This window comes from Dendrobates tinctorius, unplaced genomic scaffold (genome assembly GCF_039654945.1).
Source record: "Dendrobates tinctorius isolate UK_male_01 unplaced genomic scaffold, ASM3965494v1 ptg000311l, whole genome shotgun sequence".
Classification (NCBI taxonomy): domain Eukaryota; kingdom Metazoa; phylum Chordata; class Amphibia; order Anura; family Dendrobatidae; genus Dendrobates; species Dendrobates tinctorius.
The window spans coordinates 2,158,883-2,177,314 of record NW_027361978.1 but is presented as its reverse complement, the minus strand read 5'-3'; the positions used below and the strand labels follow the sequence as shown (position 1 = coordinate 2,177,314).

Here is an 18,432-nt window from a genome sequence, read left to right as displayed (position 1 = left end):
ACTACATACAGTATATCCCAGGCCCCAAGTGAGATGTCAGCGCAGCCTCTACATCTGCTATTCCTAGGCCCTCAGCCCCTTCGCTGGGTGCACGCAGACCTGTTTGTCCCCTATGATGGGACCCCCACAGCAGCTTTTCTTAATTACATTAATAGGACTCCCAGCTCCGCTGTGTCTGAGATCACAAGTCACGAAACGTTTTCTCAAGGACCTTTGAAGTCCTGTGGAAATGTGCAGTCTCTCAGATGTAGGCTCTGACCGTCCCCCACTGTGGCCTGCGAAAACCAACGCAGAAAGGGATTCCTGGATTAAAGGCTGAAAATAGCCGCTCATTAATTGCCAGTCTGTGTTCTCATGTCACATCTCATTATTCTCCACCAATTACGTAAGCAAATCTGCTGGCCGCAGAACAAAAATACCCCACTTGGTCATGTGTGTGCGAGTCAAGAGGCCAACGAAGTCATCATTATCACAGTCCCACGTCGTACCGCAGCGAGATAACGGGAAGCACAAGAGACCCGAACTGACCGCAGGGTCCAAGGCGCAAAGGCGTATTCCCAGCAAGTATCCATCCTAATGTTTGCACCTCACACATCGCACTGACCTTAAAACATCTGTCCAGTACTAAAACATGGAGGAGGCAATCTACAGAGAGCACAAAAGTGCCACATACAGACATGCAGGCGACAAACTAAAGCATTTACTTATTATACATAGAGACAGCCACATAGAAGAAAGTACGAAAGACGAGCGGAATATAGGAATAAGACTAATATTTCAAGAGAAACATTGTAATCAGCCTACAAAATAAATCTAAATATATCACATACAGGCGCCACCTATACATCCTAGGTTATAACCAACATATCACATAGGATGTATAGATGGCGCCTCTATGTAATATCCAACATATCACACACAGGCGGCATCTAATGTATACATACTATGTAGTAATAACCAACATATCACATACAGGCGGCATTTATAGATACTATGTAATAACCAACATATCACATACAGGCGGCATTTATAGATACTATGTAATAACCAGCATATCACATACAGGTGGCATCTATACATCCTATGCAATAATAACCAACATATCACATACAGGCGCCATCTATACATCCTATCTAATAACCAACATATCGCACACAGGCTGTTAAAAACTGAGAGTGTGAGGTTGCCCCCAGTTGTCAGGGATTTGTTATTTCCCAACAATTGTCACAACATTAATATTTATTAGTGGTCGTGGGTCATATAACCACCCACAACTTTTGTTTCCACCTTCAGTTCCGGTTAGGAACTTGCAGCTCTCTGGCGCCCCCCTAGGATAAGTAGTCGCCAGAAAGGCTGCCTTGCCGTGTACTGGCTATTGGGCATTCTGAGGTGAGGGCGGTATGCATATCCCCTGTCTCAGGCGGGTAATACACACACACACACACACACACACACAACACCTCTGTTCAGTCACTGCCAGAGTCACAGAAATACCTCAGAACACCTTGCTGCCACCAGTTCCTTGTTCTATATTAATACCAATATCGGGTCAGGAGCCCACCAACACGGTAGCGTAACTAACAGGAGGTCATGGTGATACGTTATAGAGCAAGGAGAAACAAAACTAGTAAATGTATAGATTTAATCCAGAAAGGATAGGCAGTGTTTACAAAAAGAGACAAGATACAGTATATACAGCCAGTTACAAAATAAAATGGATTAAGATATGAAACTTACACATCTCAGTCAATGGCTCACCATGTGAAGGAGGGGGGGGGGGGAAACCGTTCCAGAGTAACAGGTCAAAATGCTCAGCTTCCCACAGCTGATTCTCCAGGCAAAGAGACAGCTTGTCTGGGCCTCTGAGCTTTATATCTTTGCCCAAAGCCAACTTCTATTTGTCATATGTCTGGGTGGAAATCTCGGAAAGACGACCAGGGTATCATTTTTCTTATTATGACATTACCTTTCTTTTGATACCAAACATCGTATATCTATGTGTTACTGGGAAGCATATACCCTTTACTCGATTTCTGGTTTCTCCAACAGAAAGAAAGGAGTGGGATGTCTGTGGGCTGCGGGGCAGCGTGTCATTCAAAAACCAAGGAGCTGCAGCCGATAGCCCTGCATGTGTAATCGAAACCATGGAAAATTATTCATATTTTCCTGACACAGGCGCCAGCTATACATCCTATGTAATAACCAGCATATCACATACAGGCAGCATCTGTACATCATATGTAATAACCAATCTATCACATACAGGCGCTAGGACGGCAAAGCATTTCTTAATTATGCCAGACGAATAATTGTGTAGGCTCAAACTGTTGAGTGAAGTTTTGACTTCTTGTAGGACGAATATTTACCTCTATTACTATTCTTTCTGTGTAAAAAGCTATATATCACATACAGGCGCCATGTATCTAGCCTATGTAATAATGAACATATCACATAAAAGCACCATCTATACATCCCATGTAATAACCATTATATCAAATATAAAGGTGCCATCTATACATCCCATGTAATAACCATTATATCAAATATAAAGGTGCCATCTATACATTCCATGTAATAAGCATCATATATAGATGCCATATATACATCCCAAGTAATATCCATCATTTCACAAAGAGGTGCCATCTATAAATCCCATGTAATAACCATCAACATATCACATACAGGCGCCATGTGTACATCCTATTTAATAACCAACATTTCACGTACAGGCACCATCTATACATCTTATTTAATAATCAACATATCATATATAGACGTCATCTATACAGCCCATGTAATCTCCAACATCACATGAAGATGTCATCTATACATCTTATATAATAACTGTCATGTCCGCCATGTCTGTCATGCCGCAAGATGCCTGGAGCAGTGTGCACGCGCGCCTTACCTCATGGCTGCACGCTGTTGCTGGGTAACCATCCGTCTGTCTGGTTCTGCAATCCGCTGTATTCCTGGAACACCTAATCATGTGATTTCTCCTATGTTCCAGCCCTGCTCTGACTCTGCAATCCGCGGGTATTCCTGGAAACCCCTGATCATGTGACCTCCTCTATGCTTCTACCCAGGTTGTTCTAGCGTTGCTCTCTATGATCCTGGAGGATCTGAACCCAAAGTCCCTCCCTGGTCCTGACCTGGAAGTACTGGTGCTATATCAGACCGCCCCTCCCTATGGTCAGGGCCCGAGTATCGTGTTGCTTCCCTGCATGGTTGCATTGGTCTGCTCAGTCGCTCCCTGTATTCTGTGCCCCTGCACTCTGCCCTGTCGTGCGTCTCTGCACACGCTCTGTGCTTGTACTCTCTTGTCTCGTGCCATGTCTTGTGCTGTCTCTCGTGCCATGTTTGTCCTTGCCTTGTAGTACTTTCTATGTTCTCTGCCTTGCCTGCTTTCGCTATGTCTTGCCTAAGCTCTTCCTTGTCTTATTGTTTGTCCTCTGTTCAGTGTCTAGTCTCAAGGCTCTGCCTTGACCCAGCTCTGGGCTTCGGCCTACGCTCCGCTGCTAGTTCCGCTCTCCGTCCTGAACCCTGACCCTGGCGTGTCCTCTGCACGTGCAGGACCTTGTCTTGAACTCTGTGACTTGCCTCCGTTTTTTGTGCGCCCTTTCACCTCTCGTACTAGGCTTTGCCGTGCTGTCTCGCACGCGTCGCTGTCCTGTACCTTTGTCTAGCCCTGCCTTGTGGCTTCGTGTCCTCTTGCACGCGCCCGGTTGCCCCGTGCATGCCTGTTGTGCCACCTCTAGCCGTGTCCACCTGTGTGCCTCAGCCGTGCTCGCCGTCCAGTGCTATTGTGGTTTCCGCCTGTCTGTGCCTCAGCCATGCCGCCTCTAGTCGTGCCCGCCTGCCTGTGCCTCCAGCCGGTACCGCCTACCGGTGGCCCAGTCATGGTTTCCTTGCTCCCTTGCACTCACGCCGTTTCTCGCACTGTGCGTTTTTGTGCTACTCTTGCACAAGTCTTTTGCTTTCCTTGCTCTGTTCTGAACCTTGTCTCTCTGTCGTGTTCTGAGTTCTATGACCTGTCTTGAATCTTTGTCTTGCTCGTACCTTGCTCTGTGCTCTTTGTCTTGAACTCTGACCTTGGCATGCCCCTCTGCACGCGCAGGACACGAGTCCTGACCTTCAAAGCCCAACGTGTTCTCTAGCACGTGTGGGACCCGCTGCTAACCTTGAACCCTGGCGTGCCCCCTAGCACGGCCAGGACCATTCTTTGTACCACGCCCCTGGCATGCCCTAGCACGCGCAGGACTTTGAATCTTGAATCCTGGCGGCTTCCTTAGCGCACCGAGGACCTTGGACCTGACCCCTGACCCTGGCGTGTTCCTTTGCACGTGCAGGACTCTGCTCTAAACCTGTCCCTGGCATGACCCTCGGCATGCGCAGGCCTCCGACCTTGAACCTGACCCTGGCGTGTCTCCTAGCACGCACCCTGCCTCGTATCCTGGTTTGTCTACCGGATTCCCAAAGCCTGCCAGAGGTCCGTAACCAGATGACTACCTCCTGATGCCTGGATCCGGTCAGTCCTTGCCAGTCTTCCGGAGTCTGATGCCTTCGCACCCGCCTTGGACCCTGGCGTGTCTTCTTGCATGCACCTTGTCTTGGACTCTAGCGTATCCTAGCATGCATCCCTCCTAGGAACTCTGGTGTGACCCCTAACACGTACCCTGCCCTGGACTCCGGTATGTTTTCTGCACGTGTTATGTCTGCAACACTTGGCGTGCCCTTGCCGTGTTTCACAGTTTGTGCCCTGCATCTGATTCTCTGTTTTTGCCTTGTATTTGATTAAAGTGTGTAACCACGTTTGCTGAAGAAACCCTGTGACTTCGCTTATGTTTCGTATCCTGTTCGTCCTGTTGCCAGGCACTCAATAGTGTCTCCCTGAGCCGGCCGTCTGGTCCCAGCTGTCGTGGTGGCTCACCCCCTTGGTCTTGCCCCTGACACTCCTTGTACAGGGGGTGGGTTCTCACTAGGTCAGCTCGCCCTAGGTGGGTGGGTGCCACGGCCCAGAGGGTCCACTCTAAGAAGAAAAATGACTCAGCATAAGCTGACGCTCGTCACAATAACATATCAAATAAAGGCACCATCTATATATCCTATGTATTACATAGGAGCCATCTATACATCCTATTAATCACCATCACATGAAGATGCCATCTATACATCTTATATAATAACCAACATATCAAATACAGGCACCATCTATACCTGCTATGCAATAACCAACATAAAATATTGGCGCCATCTATACATACTATGTAATAAGCAACATATTGCATTATGGCATAATCTTTGCATCCTATGTAAATAATCACCAACATATCACATACGGGGGCCATCTATACATCCTATGTAATAATCAATGGCATATCACATACAGGCTCCACCTATACATCAAATATAAGAACTAACATCACATACAAGTGCCATCTACACATCCTATGTAATATTCTCGAACATATCAGATATAGGCACCATCAAAACATCCCATGTAATAACCAACATATCACTTACAGTTGTCATCTACACATCATTTGTAATAACCAACATATCACATACAGGTGCCATCTACATGTCCTATGTAATAATCAACATTACACGTACAGGCACCTCCTACCGCATCCTATGTAATCATATCACATCCAATCACTGGCTCGCTCTTGTTATCTGCACCTCAAAAACATTTCTAGAATTCGACCCTTTCTTACTTTTGACTCTGCAAAAACTCTTACTGTTTCTCTTATTCATTCTCGTCTCGACTATTGTAACTCTCTTCTAATCGGTCTCCCTCTTACCAAACTCTCCCCTCTCCAATCTGTCTTGAATGCTGCAGCCAGGATCATATTCCTCACCAATCGTTACACCGATGCCTCTACCTTGTGCCAGTCATTACACTGGCTACCCATCCACTCCAGAATCCAGTACAAACTTATTACCCTCACCCACAAAGCCCTCCATGGCTCAGCACCACCCTACATCTCCTCCCTTGTTTCAGTCTAGCACCCTACCCGTGCCCTCTGTTCTGCTGATGACCTGAGATTAGCATCCTCAATAATCAGAACCTCCCACTCCCGTCTCCAAGACTTTACACGTGCTGCGCCAATTCTTTGGAATGCACTTCCCAGGTCAATATGATTAGTCCCCAATCCCCACAATTTTAAGCGTGTCCTGAAAACGCATTTATTCAGACTGGCCTACCGCCTCAACACATTAACCTAATCTATCCCGGTGTGGCACAGCCAAAAGTTTTACCATAACCAGGTTCCCAGCATCATGTTCCCACATGCTTTATGCAGCCATTAGCCCTCTGCGTCTGTACTGTTACACACTTAACACTATGGCTGGTCCATACAATCAGGGCAACTGTTACCACCCACCTTTCGTGTCTACCTCTTTCCTCATAGACTGTAAACTTGCGAGCAGGGCCCTCACTCCTCTTGGTATTTGTTATGATCTATGTGATTATTGTTATGCTGTAATGTCTATTGTCTGTACAAATCCCCTCTGAAATGTAAAGTGCTGCGGAATATGTCGGCGCTATAAAAATAAAATGTATTATCACATACAGGCGTGATATACACATCATATGTAATACTGATCTTATGGTCACTGCACTATATTTAGATTAAGATGTGTTTTTAAGAATGTTGGTAAAACAAATAAACTTTATTTAAACAGCTTATAAAACATGCAAGTAATAACTGTAAAAAATGGCGCCTCAAACCAAACTCACGTATATAGAGAGGTCAGCTAGAGCGGGACACACAATACCCGGAGGGAGGCTCAGCGCGTCACTGACACCGTATACTTACAGAGGACACAGACCCAGGGAATATGTATATGACATAGGAGGTTAGCTCTGCTTATAGCAGACAGACATTGATGGTGAGTGGCGGCACAGCGATTCTCATTCAGATAGAGCGCCACTTTTATTGCACTAATGCTGCCTGATAATATCCAGCACGGACACTGCACTTTTTTCTTCCACGTGCATTTTGGTATGTGCAGATCTAAGGCATGATCTTCATTACAATTATGTCTTCATGAGGATATATATGGTTTAATTTAATTACATTTATGTGCTCGGTGCAGGGATCACACGGCGGCCATTTTTGTTTATTAATTGGTGCTGTATAGTATGTAGTAAAATAACTGCAATCATTCATCTGTGACCTGATCTATGTAATCCCTCCGGGTATTGTGTCCCGCTCTCGCTGACCTCTCTATATACGCGGGTTTGGTTTGAGGCGCCATTTTTTACAATTATTTCTTGCATGTTTAAGTTGTTTAAATAAAGTTTGTTTTACCAACATTCTTGAAAACACTTCTTGATCTAAATCTAGTGCAGTGACTATAAGATCAGTAAGTATACCTATAATGTGGAGCCGATACCCATCCTCTGTATAAGGGAAATGGGCATGGATAGTAAGCAGGGCTGAGGAGTCATGGAGAGAGAGGAGTCGGAGGTTCGGCTTCCCGACACCACAGCCCTGGAGTATGTATAACATCACATGTAATAACCAACATTTAATATACAGGGGCCATCTCTACATGCGATATAATAATCACCAACATAACACATACAGGCATCCTATATAATAATCAAAATATCGCACACAGGCGACATCTACACACCCCATGTAATATTCACCAACATATCACATCTCTAACCTGCAGGCTCGCAAATGCCAGAAGCCTGACAAACAAGATGGAAGAACTAGAAGCAGAAACATCTACAGGTGACTATGACATAGTGGGAATAACCGAGACATGGTGAGATGGAAGCTGTGACCGGGCAGGTAACTTACAGGGTTACAGTCTGTTTACAAAGGATCGTAAAAATCGGAGTGGAGGAGGGGTTTGTCTTTATGTAAAGTCTTGTCTAAAGTCCACTTTAAGGGGGATATTAGCGAAGGGAATGAGGATGTCGAGTCCATATGGGTCGAAATACATGGAGGGAAAAATAGTAACAACATTTTCATTGGGGTCTGTTACACCCCCCAAATATAACAGAAATCATGGAGAGTCTACTACCAAAGCAGATAGATGAAGCTGCAGCCCATAATGAGGGCCTTGTGATGGGGACTTTACCCGGATATTAACTGGGAAACAGAGACCTGCGAAACCCATAAAGGCGACAGGTTTCTGCTAATAGCCAAGAATAATTCTCTCTCACTATTGGTGCAGAATCCGACCAGAGGAGCCGCACTTTACAGCTAATACTATCTAACAGACCGGACAGAATAACAGATCTGCAGGAAATAGCGACCACCATATTGTACAGTGTCACTTGTGTTTCGCTCGGGGGACTTGTCAGGGAGTCACAAAAACACTGAACTTTAGGAAGGCAAAGTCTGACCAGTTTAGAGATGCCCTTAATCTGGTGACTGGGACAATGCTCTCAGAAATAAGAATACAGATAATAAATGGGAAATGTGTAAGAACATCCTATATAGGCGCTGTAAGCGGTTTATACCTTGTGGGAATAAAAGGACGAGAAATAGGAAAAACCCAATGTGGCCAAACAAAGAAGTAAGAGGGGCGATTACCAGTAACAAGAAAGCATTTACACTACTAAAGCAGGACGGCCCCGCTGAAGATCTAATAACTATAGGAAGAAAAATACTTTATCTAAAAAACTAATTATAGCTGCCAAAAAGGAAACAGAGAAGCACAAAGGAGAGTAACACTAATCCCAAGCTGTTCTTCACCTATATCTATAGTAACAGAATCATAAGTGACAGTGTAGGAGCCTTATAAAAGTGTGAGGAAAGAATGATTGTAGATGAGGACAAAGCGAATATATTACACACCTTCTTCTCCACAGTATTCACGGTGGAAAATGAAATGCCGAGAGACAAAGAAAACCCGATATTAATGGTCACCAATCTAACCCAAGAAGAGGGGCGAAACCAGCTAAATAAGAGTACAATAGATAAATCTCCGGGTCCGGATGGCATACACCCACGAGTACTAAGAGAACTAAGTAATGTAATAGACAAACCATTATTTCTTATATAGGGACTCTATAGTGACGGGTCTGTTCCACAGGACTGGCGCATAGCAAATGTGGTACCAATATTCAAAAAGGCTCTAAAAGTGACCTGAAGGGTTTCTGAGGGATGTTATTCTGGATGATCTCACTGAGAATAACTAACTCCATATCAGCATGGGTTTATGAGGAATCACTCCTGTCACACCAATCTAATCAGCTTTTATGAAGAGGTAAGCTATAGACTGAACCAAGGTGAGTCATTGGATGTGGTATATCTTGATTTTCCCAAAGCGTTTGATACCGTGCCACACAAGAGGTTAGTACACAAAATGAGAATGCCGGGTCTGGGGGAAAATGTGTGTAAATGGGTAAGTAACTGGCTGAGTGATAGAAAGCAGAGGGGGGTTATAAATGGTATATTCTCTAACTGGGTCGCTGCGACCAGTGGGGACCCCAGGGGTCGGTGTTGGGACCTCTTCTCTACAACATATTTATTAACGATCTGGTAGAAGGTTTACACAGTAAAATATCGATATTTGCAGATGATACAAAACTATGTAAAGCCGTCAATACAAGAGAAGATAGTATTCTGCTACAGATGGATCTGGATAAGTTGGGAACTTGGGCGGAAAGGTGGCAGATGGGGTGTAAAAATGATAAATGTAAGGTTATACACATGGGGATAAGGAATAAAAATGATAAATGTAAGGTTATACACATGGGAAGAATGAATCAATATCACCATTACACACTGAACGGGAAACCACTGGGTAAATCTGACATGGAGAAGGACTTGGGGATCCTAGTTAATGATAAACTTACATGGAGCAGCCAGTGCCAGGCAGCGGCTGCCAAGGCAAACAGGATCATGGGGGCATTAAAGAGGTCTGGATACACATGATGAGAGCATTATACTGCCTCTGTACAAATCCCTGGTTAGACCGCACATGGAGTACTGGGTACAGTTTTGGGCACTGGTGCTCAGGAAGGATATAATGAACTAGAGCGAGTACAAAGGAGGGTGACAAAATTAATAAAGGGGATGGGGGAACTACAATACCCAGAGAGATTAGCAAAATTAGGATTATATAGTCTAGAAAAAAAGACGACTGACTGGAGATCTAATAACCATGTATAAGTATATAAGGGGACAATACAAATATCTCTCCGAGGGTCTGTTTATACCAAGGAAGGTGACGGTCACAAGGGGGCATTCTCTGCGTCTGGAGGAGAGAAGGTTTCTCCACCAACATAGAAGAGGATTTTTTACTGTTAGGGCAGTGAGAATCTGGAATTCCCTGCCTGAGGAGGTTGTGATGGCGAACTCAGCCGAGGGGTTCAAGAGAGGCCTGGATGTCTTCCTGGAGCGGAACAATATTGTATCTTGCAGTGATTAGGTTCTTTAGAAGGACGTAGATCTGGGGATTTATTCTGACGGAATATTGGCTGAACTGTATGGACACATGGCTTTTTTCAGCCTTACTATGTTACCATCTATACATCATATGTTTAGTCAACAACATATCACACAGATACATAAAGTGCATGTATACTAATGCCAGAAGCCTCCCCAACAAAATGGAGGAATTAGAATGAATTTTGTTGGAGCATAATTCTGACATGGTGGGGATATCTGAGACATGGCTGGACGAGAGCCGTGACCGGGCGGATAATTTACAGGGCTATAGTCTGTTCAGGAATGACCGTACTAATAAACGAGGGGGAGGCGTGTGTTTATATGTAAAATCATTAAAACCCATCCTGCGTGATAATATGAATCTAATGAGAATGTAGAGTCCCTGTGGGGGGAGATAAGGGGAGGGGGGGAAAAATAAAATTGATAGGGGTTTGTTATAAATCTCCAAAAATAATGGAAGCAGCGGAGAATATCCTCATAACGCAAATAGATGAAGCTGCGACTCAAGGAGAAGTCATTATTATGGGGGACTTCACCTACCCTGAAATACATTGGGGAACCGAAACCTGCAGTTCCAGCAAAGGTGATAGGTGTCTGATAACGATGAGAGACAATTACCTTTCACCACTGGTTCAGGACCCAACAAGAGGGGGGGGCACTGCTAGACCTAATATTACCCCACAGGCCGGACCGCAGATCAGATGTAAGGGTTGGGGGTCACTGGGGGAATAGTGGTCACAGGATAATAAGTTTTCACGTGTCCTGTAATAAGATGTGTAGTAGAGGGGTTACAAGGACACGAAACTTCAGGAAGGCAAATTTCCAACGGATGAGAGATGATCTTGGTGCAATAACTGGGACGATATCCTGAGACATAAAAATACACAAAGACAATGGGAGACGTTTATTATCCTCCTGAATAGGAGCTGTGCACAATATATACCGTATGGGAATAAACCTGCGAGAAATAGGAGGAGACCACTATGGCTAAATAGTCTGATTGCCGTATGTGGAGTCGGGAAGGGATTTTTTTCCCCAATGTGAAGCTTACTGTTTGCCACATGGGGTTTTTTTTGCCTTCCCCGGGATCAACATGTTAGGGCAAGTTAGGATAGGATATGGGGTGAACTAGATGGACTTAAAATCTCCCTTCAACCTTAATAACTATGTTACTATGTTCTATACAGGTGCTATCTATACATCCTATGTAATAACCAACATAGCACAAGTGCTTCTCCCTAAATCAGAATATCAACAAAAAGTGAATATATTTCAGTTATTCAATATAAATAGTGCCTCTCCTCTATTCTATAGAGTCATTACACACAGAGGGATCTATGTCACGGGTTTATTTCTGGTAATGTTGATGATTATGGCTTACAGCCAATGAGAACCCAAAAGTCATTATCTCAGTAAATAAGAATAATTCACAATAAACACCTGTAAAGGCTCCTAAGTGTTTATAAAAGGTGCCGTAGTCTGTTTCAGTAGCTCCACAATCATGGGGAAGACTGCTGACCTGACAGATGTCCAGAAGGCCGTCACTGACACACTCCACAAGGAGGGGAAGCCACAAAAGGTCATTGCTACAGAAGCCGGCTGTTCACAGAGTGCTGGATCCTAGAATATTAATGGAAAGTGGAGTGGAAGGAAAAAGTGTGGTAGAAAAAGGTGCACAAGCAACCGGGATAACCTTAACCTGGAAAGGATTGTTAAGAAAAGGCCATTCAGTAATGTGGGGGAGATTCACAAGGAGTGGACTGCTGCTGGAGTCATTGCTTCACACCACACACAGACGTATCCAGGACATGAGCTACAAGTGTCACATTCCTTGTGTCAGCCACTGATGACCAATAGACAACGCCAGAAGCGTCTTACCTGAGCCAAGGAGAAGGAGACCTGGACTGTTGTCAGTGGTCCCAGAGTCGGGAGGAAGAGTGGAGAGGCCACAATCCAAGCTGCTGGAGGTCTAGTGTGAAGTGTCCACCATCAGTGATGGTTTGGGGAGCCATGTCATCTGCTGGTGTAGGTCCACTGTGTTTTACCAGGACCAAAGTCAGCTCAACAGTATCACTGTGCTTGATTGGGGTTAAGGTCAGGCGAGTTTGCTGCCATAGAGAATCTATGGAGTATGGTCAAGAGGAAGATGAGAGACACCAGACCCAACAATGCAGACGAGCTGAAGGCGGCTATCAAAGCAACCTGGGCTTCCATAACCCCTCAGCAGTGCCACAGGCTGATCTTCTCCATGCCACGCCGCATTGATGCAGGAATTGATGCACAAGGAGCCCGACCAAGTACTGAGGGCATTTACTGATCAGACATTTCAGGAGGACAACATTTCAGATTTTTCAATCATTTATCAGGCTGGTGTTATAAATTATTCTAATGTACTGAGATAATGACTTTTGGGTTCTCATTGGCTGTAAGCCATAATCATCACCATTACCAGAAATAAACCCGTGACACAGATCACTCTGTGTGTAATGACTCTATAGAATAGAGGAGAGGCACTGTCTGTACTGAGGAACTGAAATAAATTCACTTTCTGATAATATTATAGTCTTGTGAGAAGCTCACTGTACAGGCAACATCTATACATCTTATTAGACAATCATCGACATGTCACATACAGACGCCAGCTATGCCTGCAGGATACTAAACTGAAGATTATTTTGATTTAGAGCATCTGCTGTACTGTAACATTTCTGTTCCTTCACTTTTCTCTTTATTTTCTCAGTAATAAGTTCATTTTTCTCAGCTAGTCTTAGAAAAGCTCCAGAATATAAATCAGGTTACTCACGGTCGGCTGTATCGTCCATATTGCGGCGTTTCTTCCACGGACCGATGTGGCTGCCCAATTTTCTGCCCCTCTGAAGACAATCTTGGGTAGACACGTAGGGGCTTAGGGGCTGGATTTCTAGGGGGCATGTAAAATATGGTCAGGGGGTGCCCTTTAACTGTGACCATATGTCTTGTGGGTGCAGAAATTGCCAATAAAAATTTAGAGCAGTATACATTGGATGTAAAAGGGACGTGCACCTCTAAACTGGAAGCAATTGGGAGAACTACACCCTAAACTGACTAATGGGGGAAACTACACTCCAGACTGGATGTAGTGGGAAGAACGACATCACTACCCTGACAGCACAGACGGACTATTCACAACAGGTCCTTATACTCGGTGCATCGTGGCAGCCAAACACCTAAGTACCGTACACCGACTCACCTCCTTGTTTCCCATCCATCTCCTCTTTTCTGGTCCTATGAAGCCAGAGATGTCAAAGAGAAAACGAGCAGGTGGGAAGTTGCTCTTATGTGTCTGGCCGCGCAACGAAGCTCTGAGCAGCTGCACTTGGCTGAAGTCATCATGTGCTGACAGAGTCCCGCTAATGGAGGGAACTACACCCTATACCGCACGTAATGAGAGCGCTACACCCTATACCGCACGCAATGAGAGCGCTACACCCTATACCGCACGTAATGAGAGCGCTACACCCTATACCGCACGCAATGAGAGCGCTACACCCTATACCGCACGCAATGAGAGCGCTACACCCTATACCGCACGCAATGAGAGCGCTACACCCTATACCGCACGTAATGAGAGCGCTACACCCTATACCGCACGCAATGAGAGCGCTACACCCTATACCGCACGCAATGAGAGCGCTACACCCTATACCGCACGCAATGAGAGCGCTACACCCTATACCGCACGCAATGAGAGCGCTACACCCTATACCGCACACAATGAGAGCGCTACACCCTATACCGCACGTAATGAGAGCGCTACACCCTATACCGCACACAATGAGAGCGCTACACCCTATACCGCACACAATGAGAGCGCTACACCCTATACCGCACGCAATGAGAGCGCTACACCCTATACCGCACACAATGAGAGCGCTACACCCTATACCGCACACAATGAGAGCGCTACACCCTATACCGCACGTAATGAGCGCTACACCCTATACCGCACACAATGAGAGCGCTACACCCTATACCGCACACAATGAGAGCGCTACACCCTATACCGCACACAATGAGAGCGCTACACCCTATACCGCACGTAATGAGCGCTACACCCTATACCGCACACAATGAGAGCGCTACACCCTATACCGCACGTAATGAGCGCTACACCCTATACCGCACGCATTGAGAGCGCTACACCCTATACCGCACGCATTGAGAGCGCTACACCCTATACCGCACACAATGAGAGCGCTACACCCTATACCGCACACAATGAGAGCGCTACACCCTATACCGCACGTAATGAGCGCTACACCCTATACCGCACGCATTGAGAGCGCTACACCCTATACCGCACGTAATGAGAGCGCTACACCCTATACCGCACACAATGAGAGCGCTACACCCTATACCGCACACAATGAGAGCGCTACACCCTATACCGCACACAATGAGAGCGCTACACCCTATACCGCACACAATGAGAGCGCTACACCCTATACCGCACGTAATGAGCGCTACACCCTATACCGCACACAATGAGAGCGCTACACCCTATACCGCACGCAATGAGAGCGCTACACCCTATACCGCACACAATGAGAGCGCTACACCCTATACCGCACGTAATGAGAGCGCTACACCCTATACCGCACACAATGAGAGCGCTACACCCTATACCGCACGCAATGAGAGCGCTACACCCTATACCGCACACAATGAGAGCGCTACACCCTATACCGCACGTAATGAGCGCTACACCCTATACCGCACGCATTGAGAGCGCTACACCCTATACCGCACACAATGAGAGCGCTACACCCTATACCGCACGTAATGAGAGCGCTACACCCTATACCGCACGTAATGAGAGAACTACACCTTCTACTAGTGGAACTGGGAAATTACACCTTATACTGGATGTTATGGGAGAACAACAATTAACTGGGTGTAGTTGGCAGAACTACAATCTAAACTTGATGTAACGGGAGACCCTACCCACTGATGAAGCCATTCTCTATGGTCATTTGCGAGTTCCTTGATCTGATTTACACGTTAAGGTATTTTTCTATCTGACATTGGATTTTTTGCATTTGCGGCTTCTTTTCGGAAAGGTCTGTGCTACTTAGCGTATTATACACTCTTATTTTGTCATCTCTCCAGCATTACATGCATAGATTCTATTCTATAGCCTTTGTTCTATATTCATGGACTGTCTGGGAGATTGTTATTGGGTCCAGTTATTGCAATATGGACTCTGTGCAAATGGTCATACCTTTCCCCGGTGTCACCTTTTTAAATGTTTTTAACCATTTCCCGTGCACTTTATAAATAAAGGATTTTTTGTACACTTCCATTTGCCTCACAGTCACCGTCATTGTGGGCTTATTGGTGCTAGATACACACTGTTTGCTCTTTTCAGATTACTCTTGGTATATGGCACATGAGCCCATCTCTCATAGAATCAGAGCGACTCTAGGCCTTCCATATTTCATTTATAATTTTGTGTAATGGGGAGAACTACTGTCTACAGTGGATGTAGTGGGGGGCATCACTACTGCCTACAGTGGATGTAGTGGGGAGAGAACTACTGCCTCAAGGGCGTCTTGAGGAATGCTTCCAAGCCGAAACGCGCGTTGGGGTGACGCTCCTGGACCTGGTTCCTGCCCCCCACTATTATTCTAGGTAAATCGTTACTGTATTTAACTATCTGGGGAGCAGTTGACCTTATTGTACACTCATTTACCCCCGGAGGGATGGCATAACAATAGGGATGGTATCAATATTGCACACAGCCCTATAGTTTGGTGTCTGGTGATCATTTTATTATCATAGTAATAATTATGTGATATCTTTTTTCTAATACCGCATTTATGATCAGTATACCTGAACTCTATTGTATTTATTTTCATTATAATTATTGCCTTTATCACCTATGATATTTATGTATGTATTGATCCATGGAGTGTCTTTTTGCAACTGGTGCCTTTTAGGGTAGCTTCCCTTCTCCGTATGTCTGTACATTCTAATAAACATTTTTCTACGTTCACAATACTTGGATTTTGGTCGCAAATTTTTTTCTTTGGTTTATATGCCTACAGTGGATGCTGTGTGTGTGTGTGTGTGTAGGGGGGGGGAGGAGTACTGCCTACAGTGGATGCAGTGGGGGGAGAACTACTGCCTACAGTGGATGTGGGGGTTGGGGGAACTACTGCCTACAGTGGATATAGAGGGGGGAGAACTACTGCCTACAGTGGATATAGAGGCGGGAGAACTACTGCCTACAGTGGATGTCATGGGGTGAGAACTACTGCCTACAGTGGATGTAGTGGGGGCATCATCCCCCCTATAATTCATATTATTGATGTAGAAGCCTAGAATCTATAATTGATCACTATATAAATTATTCATAGTTTTTCAAGACATAACTGACCAATCCCTGGCCGCTCATACCATATCTAAATCGCCATCTGTTTCCACCGCACACACAGGGGCCACGAGGGCCAACACTTGCCCCCTTTCCCAGGCTGAATAACTAAATCTTACACAGGAAACCAGTGCCAGCGTTCGAGGGGCTACAGCAGATGAAACTTCAGCAAATGGAGCGGATGAGAATGAGATCAGGGCACAGATCACACCAGATCGGTTTATACACAAGACCAAGTCATCAATCTGCAGCAGCACTGCTGTATACCACTGCTCATCCTGAGCCCCCTGATTCATGAATTATAATTTATATAGCACCATAAATTCCATGGTGCTGTACATGAGAAGGGGGTTACATACAAAGTTATAGATATCGTTAACAGGAAACAAATTTACAATGACGGACTGGTACAGAGGAGAGGGGACCCTGTCCTTGCGGACTTACATTCTACGGGATAGTGGGGAAGACACAGAAGGTCGGGGGTGCAGCAGCTCTGGTGGTGATGAGGCAGCAGCTCTGGTGGTGATGAGGCGGCAGAATGGTTATTGCAGTCTGTAAGCTTTCCTGAAGAGATGGGTTTTCAGGTTCCGTTTGAAGGATCCGAGGGTGGTGGATAATCGGACGTGTTGAGGCATGGTATTCCAGAGTATGGGGGATATTCGGGAGAAATCTTGGAGGCGGTTGTGTGAGGAACGAATAAGTGTGGAGGAGAGTAGGAGGTCTTGGGAGGATCGAAGATTACGCGAGAGAAGATATTTAGAGATTAGTTCAGAGATATAGGGAGGGGAAAAGTTGTGGATGGCATTGTAGGTCAGTGTTAGTAGTTTGAACTGGATGCGTTGGGGAATTGGGAGCCAGTGGAGGGATTTGCAGAGGGGAGAGACAGGGGAGTAGCGAGGTGGATTAGTCGGGCAGCAGAGTTGAGGACAGACTGGAGTGGTGCAAGAGAGTTAGCAAGGAGGCCACAGAGGAGAGAGTGTTGCAGTAGTCAAGGTGGGAGATAATGAGGGCATGTACAAGAGTTTTAGTAGATTGAGGGCTGAGGAAGGGACGGATTCTGGAAATAATTTTGAGTTGGAGGCGACAGGAGGTGGCAAGATTTTGGACGTGTGGTTTGAAGGACAGGGCAGAGATGAGAGTTACTCCGAGACAGCGGATTTCAGGTGCGGGAGAGAGCGTGATGCCGTTTACCATAATAGATTGGGTAGGGAAGATACGCGAGATGGAGGAAAGATAATCAGTTCAGTTTTGTCTACATTGAGTTTTAGGAAGCGAGAGGTGAAAAAGGAGGATATGGCTGATGGACACTCTAGGATTCTGGACAGCAGAGAGGTGACATCTGGGCCAGAGAGGTAGATCTGAGTGTCATCTGCATACAGGTGGTACTGGAAGCCATGGGACTTTATGAGCCGTTCTAGGCCAAGAGTATAGATGGAAAAAAGTAGGGGCCCCAGGACAGAGCCTTGAGGGACTCCAACAGAGAGGGGGCAGGATGAGGGGGTAGTGTGGGAGTGGGAAACGCTGAATGTGCGGTCAGAAAGGTATGAGGAGATCCAGGACAGGGTGAGGTCTTTGATGCCAAGGGAAGAAAGAATCTGT

The 18,432-nt window shown here is 45.6% G+C and overlaps 1 protein-coding gene across 2 annotated transcripts in view; it reads right to left on the bottom strand.

Annotated features, from left to right (window-relative positions):
* WNT9A (Wnt family member 9A) overlaps positions 1 to 18,432 on the bottom strand; it is a 142,907-nt gene that overhangs the window by 87,226 nt on the left and 37,249 nt on the right. Inside the window, exon 2 of one of the 2 annotated variants that reach the window (XM_073561029.1) lies at positions 13,225 to 13,341. The exons of the other annotated variant lie outside the window; for it this stretch is intronic. Within the exon in view, the coding sequence (XP_073417130.1) occupies positions 13,225 to 13,341 (117 nt within the window). The remainder of the gene's footprint in view (positions 1 to 13,224; positions 13,342 to 18,432) is intronic. 2 annotated transcript variants of the gene reach the window in all.